The 9,515-nt window shown below is 48.6% G+C and overlaps 1 protein-coding gene across 7 annotated transcripts; it reads left to right on the top strand.

Annotated features, from left to right (window-relative positions):
• Window positions 1-32: 32 nt before the first annotated feature.
• On the top strand, window positions 33-8,928 carry TMEM106A (transmembrane protein 106A). 7 transcript variants are annotated; one of them, XM_072885780.1, is made up of 10 exons: window positions 33-183; window positions 1,269-1,306; window positions 1,984-2,217; window positions 2,653-2,716; window positions 3,106-3,265; window positions 3,783-3,923; window positions 4,488-4,531; window positions 5,182-5,235; window positions 7,193-7,362; window positions 7,728-8,928. In XM_072885780.1, exons 3-9 carry the CDS (start codon window positions 2,004-2,006, stop codon window positions 7,311-7,313), a joined length of 798 nt encoding a protein of 265 aa, XP_072741881.1. In that variant the 5' UTR covers window positions 33-183; window positions 1,269-1,306; window positions 1,984-2,003; the 3' UTR covers window positions 7,314-7,362; window positions 7,728-8,928. The 7 variants fall into 7 exon arrangements, with proteins under 7 accessions (XP_072741881.1, XP_072741877.1, XP_072741879.1 ...); XM_072885776.1 differs by lacking the exon at window positions 1,269-1,306; XM_072885778.1 differs by lacking the exon at window positions 1,269-1,306 and having other exon boundaries at window positions 33-475.
• Window positions 8,929-9,515: the final 587 nt, after the last annotated feature.

The raw sequence follows: 9,515 nt of genomic DNA, 5'->3' as shown, positions 1-9,515 counted from the left end.
GGCGCGGCAGGGCCGGCAGGAGCGCTCGGCGGCGGGCGGCCCCCCGGGGCCGCCTTCTCTCCCCGCCCCCCCCCCCCGGGGCCGGGAGGCTGCCCCGCTTCCGCGAGGGCACGTGCCCTCGGCCGGGGCGGTTCCGCCCCGCGGCGGTTTCGGTTCCGCCTCGCTGGGCTCGGCGGGCGCCCGGTAAGCAGGGGTAGCCGGGGGCGCCCGGCAGCGCCCGCCCGGGGCGGGGCGGGGCAGCTGCGGGGCGGACGGGGCGGCCCTGCCCCGCCGGGGAGTGCGGGGCTGCTGGGGACGCGAGGGGCCGGGCCCGGAGAGGCGAACGGCGGGGCCAGGCGGGCCTGCGGGAGCGGGCGGTGCCCTGCGCCTGCGGCGCTTGGCGGAGCGGGCGCCGGCCCCGCTGGAAGCTCGCGCTGGCCGCTGCCTTCGCGTTCTGCTTCCCCTTGCCGAGCCCGGCCTCTCCCCAGCGGTACTGGTGCGTGAGGCGAGGGGTGGTAGGAGTTACGGTGAACCTGAAAGAGTGCCTACGGGCGGTGCATGAAGGGGTTAAACTTCACCCACTGTGTCTTTCGCTTGGTCTTTCTGATAACCCACTCACGACTTTCCCAGCTTTGTGGCTGTTTGTCCCAGTTCTGTGAAAAGACTGCCACTCCTCCTCGTTGCTTGTGTCTGAAAAGCTGGTAAAGATTAACTGAGAGTGTAGGTAAAGCTGCAGCTTCACTGCCTGGGGCCCTCGAGGGACTGCAGAGATGGGAACTTGGGGTACAATATAATGAGGCCCTTCCCGTGTTAGAAAAGCCCAGATCCTTCAAGCATCTTTGTCCTTTCCTTCCCCTCTGCATGCTGCAGGAGGGTGGGAAACACTGAATTACCTTGAGCTTCCAAGCAGTGTCTGGCAGAATTTCATAGTCTGGGGTACCGGGCTGCTGAAAGGTCCCTCTGTGCCCCTCAGGGCTGAATGGGCAGTGCTGCAGCCGCCTCTGCTAGTTAAATGAGATCCTGGTTCTTCCTTTGTCAGCAAGGGAAATGGCAGCTGCCCCTGGAATCAGCCCATGTCCTGCCATTGTGGCCCAGGTTTGTGGGCTATGGAATGAGCCCTGTGCTCTACAACTCTGTCGTGGTGGTTCTCCACTGCCAGATGGTGATTTTCATCCCCAGTACGTTTTATAATAGACCCCTGAGGGGTTATGCATGCAAAGCCTCCAGATCATCTGGGCAAACGTAGAAGCTGCTGTTTATCAAAACTAAACATCCTACCTATATCTGAGTTGCTGAAACAAGACTGCCTAGAGAAAGACTGGCACAGGTAGGAAACTGCATTCAACTGATGTATTTGTGATGAAAATACGGTTGCTTTTCCTCAGCTTGGTATTGTTAAGGCTTTTGGGAGGATTACTAGGAGCTGATGTAAAAGGTTTTGATTGTCAGAAGCCTGGGAAAATGAGTTCAACTGTATTTTTAACTTTTAAAAATAATTATCTTTAGATTCTATTATTTTATCTATTTTTACATTCTGTTCGTACACTATCTGATTTTAGTCAGGGTACTGTTACTGTTAGTAACACTGTGCTTGATTGGGAATGCCAAGGCCTTGGTGAGTTCCTTGCTGGATGTAGGTGAATAATGACCAGTCAAGAACTTGTCAGTTCTTCTGGCTACGTTGTCATCTTGAAACCATCAGGAGCTTTGAGTCAGCGTTCCCCTCTTTTACCAAATACTATGAGATAAAGAAGAATCTGGTATGCTGTTCTGTAGCGTTGCATTCTCAGACACTTCTCCTGCAACCAGGGTATCTAGAAAATTGAATGTTTAAAAGAGCAAGTTACTTGCAGTAACTCAGCTTTTAAAGCAACTTCGGAGCTGTGCTTCAAGAAACTTCCGAAATGTTAGGATACTTCTGATCTAGAAATACTAACGGTGCTCCTCTTGGAGGTTGGTTCACAGGGACAATTTTCTTAAGGCGTTTTTGTGTTGGACGCCTAGTGAGACTTCTTCTTTCAACCATGGGTGGAAAACTTGCACTGTTCTGGAAAACGCCCGACCAAAAGGAGTGTGAAGGCAAACTGATTTTACCCAGGCAACTGGATGCTGAAGATGAAAACACCAATTATGCTAGTATCAATGACTCTGCTACGTCCTGTGTGCCCTGTGTGGGCATTGCACATCGAAGCTATGTCAACTGTCCAACATGTCGGGGAACAGGAAGGATCCCCAGGGGTAGGTGATTCTTCTGTGCGCTGTGTCAGTGCTTTTTGAGCCTTCTGAGGTTGGTACGTGTCTCTTTGCCTAAAGACCTTGGTTGAACTAGTTGGTCTTTATTGTATCCAGTCTAGGAATGTCCTGTCTTAGTACTTCCAGCTCACTTGTAACTTCTATGGGCTGCCTCTGTTGGGGGAGGATGGGGTGGGAAAGCAGGTAGTGCTGTTTCTAGATAATTACACAAAGCCCACCCTGGACCCCTGGGGAGTTGTTGTTTCTGCCCAGAGATGGGAATGCTCAAACTGAAGTCTTAGTTGCATCACGCTTGCCTTCTAATTGGCCAGCATCACCTGTGAAATGAGGGCAGAGGGACACTAGGCTGCTGGGCAATGTCATTTGCTTTATTTACTTGTGTGCTTAGTGTGGCCTCTGATCTGCTGCCACCTCTTTCAGAGCAAGAGAGGCAGCTGGTGGCTCTGATTCCATATGGTGACCAGAGGCTGAAGCCTAGACGAACGTAAGTCTTGTTAAATTTTCCCCTTTTCCCATCTTTTCAATGTTTCTTCTGCATATGAAGGAAAGCCTCAGTACTTTGTGTGTTTTGTTCTTTGTGCTCTGACTTGCGGTAAGTTTGGTGTTTACTGTGCCTTTTCAGCAAAAGCAGATGTTGGACAGTCTTCTGTGTGCAGTTGCTGGGGATCTCCAGCAATTTGTACTGTAATGCACTATGTCCATGTGTGGGACTCTACCCTGCTTCTGCTGTGATTTGGTAGTTCTGCACAAACCCATCCCAGTTTTCTGGCACCCAGGCATTTATTGTTTCCTCCCTTTGAGCTGGAGCAGAACTGCAGGTGCTTGCAGCTGACAAACCAAGAGAATGATTGTAGCCCTGGTGCTGTTTTGCAGGAAACTCTATGTATGTCTTGCTGTGACAATCTGCCTGCTGACAACATCTCTCAGTATTTTCTTCCTGTTTCCTCGCTCCATTACTGTGCTGCCTGCAGGGCTGAATGCCTCCTCCATTGGCTTTAATGCCACCACCACCAGTATATACCTCAACATGACGGTAAGTGCTCAGCTCACAGTCAGAGTGGATCTGAAGGGCTCCCTGCTTAGGTCCTGTGCCACTCCATGTGTAGGCTAACTAACTGATCACTGTCTGAAGTTAATCATACTGTTCCCGCCATCTCAGTCCACTCTCTGGCTGCTTGGAATCAATGTCCAGAACGTGTTACAGCATCAGAGGTGTGGCTGGCCTGTCTGCAAGCAAGCAAGTCGTGCAAAGTGGCCAAAGGGGGCTGTGTGTAGAAGAAGCACTGTGATTAATTCTGGGAATCCTTTTCCTTTTGCATCCTTGAGCTGCTTCGTTGTCCTCCTTTGACTGTCATGGGAAACACTGCAGCGTACATGCCTTTGTGGCCAGGCTGAATGTACGTCTGAGGATTTGAAAGGGACGATGTTGTCCAGTGTTGCTGCAAGGTCATAGCAGGAGTATATTTAAAGTGGCTTTACAACAGTAACATATGGCCCTGCTGCAAGGTGATTGTGTTTTGGGGTGTTTTTTTGTTTGTTTCTCTCCCTAGAATGTGCTGAACATAACTAATAACAACTTCTACCTGGTCACTGTTGTGCAGCTAGACATAGAGGTTCTGCACCAGTCCCTGGTAGTAGGGAAGACCACCATGAAAACCCTGCTGAATATGAGCCCTTTGCAGAGCGGCCAGGTGAGCTCTGCTGTTTCTTGCATTTTCTCCTAAACTAATCTGGATGTCCTGGACAGGAAAATGCTTATTGTATACTTCATCCACTCCTTTGTCATCTGTCTGCCAATACTTGAAGCTCTTCCACATCCAGCTTCCCACATCCCACTTCAGGAAGGGGTGTTGTAAGAATTTACATGTTGCTGAGTTTGAAGCTAGTACATTCCTGGGCAAAGAACATCTGTCTGCTCTTCAGGTAGTGGGCTGGGTTGTGCGCGTGCCTTAAAATGATGGCAAGCTTAAAAACCGGTTAGACAAAACCCTCATGGGAACAGTTTGAGCACAGCTGATCCATTCTTGGTATAGAGCTTGGGTGTGTGGCCTAGATGACCTCTAAGGCCTTTTTAGATCTAATTTCTGATTCTATTTTCTTACCTACTGTTAAAAACAATTGTTAGGCTAGATCTTGAAATTCAGGTTCAGACACCTGACAAGAGTCCAGTTCTCCCTACTTCAGCTCTCTGAATTGTACAAACTTAACCATAGTTCTTGTGTACTTCCTGCTTTCTCTTCTGTTTGTATTTGCAGATCTATTATATGGTGGCCAGTAGGATATTGGACAACAACACCTAGTGAGTAATTCTTGAAGGTTTCTTCCCTTGGGTAGTAAATAACATTAATGTTTATAGGCTTTTCATGACTAGATTTCTTGTGCTAGTCGCGTCTGTAGAGTGAAGCTGAGTGAGCGTGTCCTGTTCAGTTTAATGTGTGGAGCTGATCTGGATACGAGTCTGCCACATCCATTTTAAACTCATTTCCTTTTCTATTTATTGGCATTCTCTGCTTAGTGTTGGCTCAACTATGTCGTTTTCCGTATGTTCTGATGAGTAAGTGATGGTATCAGTTTGTCTAGGTTGTCAACTTTAAATGCTCCATTTGTGAGCAGCTAAAGGTACTTCATACAAACTGCATTTCTCTGCAAATGACCAGCAAAATATGTGAAGTTCATAGCAACCAAAGCTGCTGTGCAGACAGGATGGTGCATTGCATATTTACAAGGCCCATGCTTACTAGATCCACAGTTATAGAGTTACACCAGCAGAAACATGTTTTACTGGTGTAGATGGTGCTGTGCTTGAAGAACTTTGCCTATATAGCTGTTGTCAGAATATTGCAAAGGCAGACCTTTTTGGAGAGGCAGAGAAACAATGGAATAATTGAGGACAGGAGACACATGGTGCAGGCAGCTCCTGTAAATTAACTATCTTTTTTTCTCTTGTAGTAACATTTGCACCTGGACAAAAGTCAAAGTTCACAACATTCTGCTGCATATACAGTAAGTGATGCCTGGTTCAGAGCTATAACTAACATCCACGTCACCTACATTGTTCCTTTCAAGAAGGTCTGCAGTCACTGTTCTTCAAGACCAGGACTGTGACTGTCTGCAGTGTGAATGTGCTGTTACCCAGATAGGTGTGCTAAGGTGTGAGGAGGAGATAATTCTCGAAAGCCATTGCTGCCCTGAGAAGTCCCCTGGATTCAGGCTTACTGACAGCTCAGGCTGTCACTGTTGCTTAAGGCAAGCTGGCCTGGCAAACTTCCTTCTGGAATACTGATTGTAGCTGTTGGGAGGTAATTCTTTGGTCCAGAGCTGGAAGTACTGACTGGCTCAATTATGCCTGCCTGCCTCGTGGTGTTGGGGGCAGACTCCTTCAGCCTGGACTCTGTGTGGATGATTGCCTCCAAGTGTTCTGACAGCAGCTGCCGACAGCAAGGCAGGACAAAGCAGGCTGTTCGGTAGATTCTGTTGCCTTACGTAGCTCCTGTTCAGGGGATGGACCAGAGGACCATGCTCAGCTTGACTGTGTTTTAGAGTACAACATGCTGTACTGGGAAAGCAAATGCAGGTTGGCTGTTCCTCCCTGCCAGGGAGGAAGGACCACAACTGCAGTTTTATAATACAGATCCTGCTGGTACAGATTGCTACTGTTCTGGTCTGAGTTAGAGCTAAACCCGGAGTGTGAGACAGGGAAGCTCTTACAAGGTATAGCGGTGCTAGAATGCCTCCATGCAGCCATGAAAGAAGAGTGGTTTTTGTTAGCTGAGTTTAAGCCACTTTGGAAAAGTCTGCAGCAGAAATTGTCTCCTTGTGTAGTCTGTGTCCACTAGAGGGATCTCCCTGCACATCTGTGTTGGCAGACTCCAGAGCCTGCTCTTGGAAGATGGACCTCTAGGTTCACCATCAGCAGACTGTTGTCATCAAGTCCATGATTTCTTCAGGAAGGAGGAACTGCTTTTGCATCATGGTCTTTTGTGCTAATCTAAAGCCAGGGCTTCACCTGCTGTATCTGGAAATGGACTGTGAATATCAGGAAAAGCGTTTGATTGGAGAAAGTATGTGAATCTCTTGGAGGCACGCCAGGCTGGAATTCTCCCAAGTCACTAAAGAAATGACACTGGTGACCTCCTGAAACACGGGTGTTTAAATCTTGGTCTTCTGTTGCACTTTGAAGGGCTGTATTGTCATGTTTTTCTTGTTTTATGGGTCTTAATGCAGGTTTTAACTGTAATCAGTGCTGAGTGATGTGAAGTTTAAACAGGTAGAGTATGCAGAGAAGCCCCATGCTACTCAAAGCATGGTAAAAATGGTGCATTTTGGACAGCATGGAGAATGGCTTTGGCTGTTAAGGCAACTTTGTCCTTCTTGGCTGATGCTATGGGCTGACAGGACCTTTGCGCTCTCTACCTGCAAGCTCTCCGTTAGCCAGAAGGTGAAGATGATTGCAGTCGCCTTTACACTTTTCTGTGCCACATCTCCTCCTGCTGATATTACCCACTTATGGATTGCATAGTGTTAGGAGAAACTACTTGATGCAAACAGCTCTTGAGGTGGCACAGAAAGATAGTGATTGAAAGATACATGCTTTTGTCTAGCTAACTCCATAAACAGCCACCCACTGTGACTTGCGCTAGCACTTTGGGAACAGGTAAATGGTGAAATGGCACAAGAGTGTTATGCTGGGGTAGGAAGTCTTAATGGGCTTCCAGAATGGCCAAAGCACCTGTTGTGATGGTAGTGATCTTGTAAACGCTTTCTTTAATGCAGTCTGAAAGATGCTTTCCCTCTCCAACATGTGAAATTGAGCTGAGGACATCTTGACTGTTGTGTTCTGGGGCTATGTAATAGGGACAAAACAGGATGGCAGTGGGATCTCACCATGGGACCTTTACATTATGAGAAGTCTCATCTGGGACAATCATAAGGGTAGTTCTGGTCTGCTTTTGCCTTGCAGGGGTACCCTGACCTGCACATACCTGTGTCATTCAGAGCAGCTGGCTTTTGAAGACTACCAGTACGTGGACTGCCGGGGGAATGCCATGCTACCTCACCCATTGTACCACTGCCCACCATGACAGGGCTGGGTTGGCAGGGCTTTTGGGTGCAGCATATTCCACCACAAAGGCAAGTCATAGGGAGACAAACTTCTGGGGCTTCTTCTCAATCTATGCTTTAAACAGGAGGCTTGGTGTTTCCTGGATAAGACTTCCATCTCTCATGCAAAGATGGTAACATACTTGGCCTTATGAGCGCGGACTCTGCTGCCCTCAGATTACACTTGCTTTTTTCAGTGCCTTATCATGGCTGACGCTTCAGCAGAGTGACCAGTGCATGGGGTGTCTCTGCATGGCTGATCGGAGCAGGCCACACTCTTGTGCTTCCCTGCTACTTGAGAGGCAGTGCCCTTAGTCTGACTAACTCAAGTTGTTTCCTCCTTGCATAATTTTGCACTTCTGTCCTGAATTTAAATATTTCATAATTTGAAAAAGGACTGTGATGAGACTTTTTGGCTGGATTGCATCTACATCACTGGAATCCAATGACACTTGCACAACCTCCACAACAAGAGCAAGAAACAGGACTGATGTCTTTGTATCTCCGAGTCTTAAGAAAAACTACTGCATGTCGTGCCAAAACACCTTGTGAGAGTGATTCTTGGGTGACTGCTCTTTTAAGCTGTCCAGTATAGCAGGTGAGAATACACATTTTTGTATATATGTATTTTTAAAACAAGCTCATCCAGGAATGGATGCCAGTTCCTTAATGGCATCCATTTCAGTGAGAAGAAAATGCATTTTGTATCATGAAGCAAAAAGATTGCTGCTTTCCAGCCAGTGGTGTGTGGTGGCCAGCACATGCTCTTTGTTGTATTGTTTTCTTGTATGCTTTGGCATTTAATGCCAATTTTCAACTTGAACAAGCATGAGAGAGTTCATCTCCAACTGGAAAAGCTTAGTTTGCACAAATATCAAGAAACAGCTGGTTCTGGGGTGTGGTGTGTTGTTGTTTGGGTTTTGTGTGTGGGTTTTGGTTTTGTGGTTGGTTGGTTTGTTTGTTTTGGGTTTTTTTTTTTTGTCTAAAGCTGCAAAATTACCCAACAGACTTTACAGGAGGAACAGCCCTGGCAGCCTTCTCTCCTCCCAGAGCTGGCAGTTGTATCCCCCAAACGATGGGGAGGTTAAACATTATTCCTTAGGTTCTAGTTTAGATGCTGCCTGATGCATTCTTGATGGTAAAACAGGAGCCTGGGAGTTGCTGGACTAAAACTTTTACTCAGTAGTTCAGCATTTTCCTGCATCTGTCCCACTGAAGGATAGAACCAAAGCATCAGCATAGTTGAAGACTACTGAAGTTGAAGAAAGTCTCTGATGCTGTCTTCAAAATATGCTTCCTAAACCAGCACCTCTTACAGAGCTGTTGCAGTGTTGCTCCTCACTGTATCATCCATTGAGATCACACTGAAATGGTAATTAGTCATCCCTGAAGCAGGGATGAAGCAGCTCCATGTCCCATTCTGAAGTCCTCCCTGCTCATCACATCTCTGCAGTGCTTTTTGTATTTGCCATATTGTTGATTCTGCTACGTGCTTCCCTCCCCTGCTGTTGGGTTTCCAGCTGTGCTTCTCTACTGCTGTTACCCCCTTGTACCGTTATCATCTGTTCACAAATAAAGAGCCTTGCGCAACCAGAGGTGGATGCCTTGTCTCTGTACAGCACGTCTTCACCCTTGCTGTAGCCGCTGTACAGCTCCAGTGATACAGTGATGTGTTCTTCAGCAGGTACGTGGGCGTGAAGGGAGATGGGAGACAGCTTTAAGATGGGGAGAAGGCTTTAAGGAAGATGCAGAGCTGAGACCAGAGAGTAGCCATTGCCTGGAACGTACCTGAGGCTGAATCAGACAGCTGTGGCCAGCTATGCACTTGCCATATGTGGCTGCAAGCATCCCCGGGAGGGGGGCGGGGAAGAGTACCTCGCGCTACGGATGAGCTGGAAAGCCTGCACGGCTGCAGGCCGCTCTCCTGGCCCACATCCTTGCGCCCCTCCCAGGCCGCCCTGCCGGTTTTCTTGCGGTGAGCTCTTCGCCGAGGGTGGCCCGGTGCGACCCCTCCGCCCAGGCAGCCGAGCGGGCGCGGCCCCGCCGCCGGGACCCCCGCCTTCGGCCCGCCCGCACCCCGCCGCCACGCATCACAAAGCTGGTGTCAGAGACTGTCCCAGGCACGAGCCGTTCTAGGGCCCTCCGCCCTCTCTATGGTCAGTGCCAGCGCCACCCCTGCGCGG

The sequence above is a fragment of the Ciconia boyciana genome, chromosome 22 (assembly GCF_034638445.1).
Source record: "Ciconia boyciana chromosome 22, ASM3463844v1, whole genome shotgun sequence".
Taxonomy (NCBI): Eukaryota; Metazoa; Chordata; class Aves; order Ciconiiformes; family Ciconiidae; genus Ciconia; species Ciconia boyciana.
Note: the sequence above shows the minus strand (reverse complement) of the source record. Positions and strands in the feature narration are given on the sequence as shown.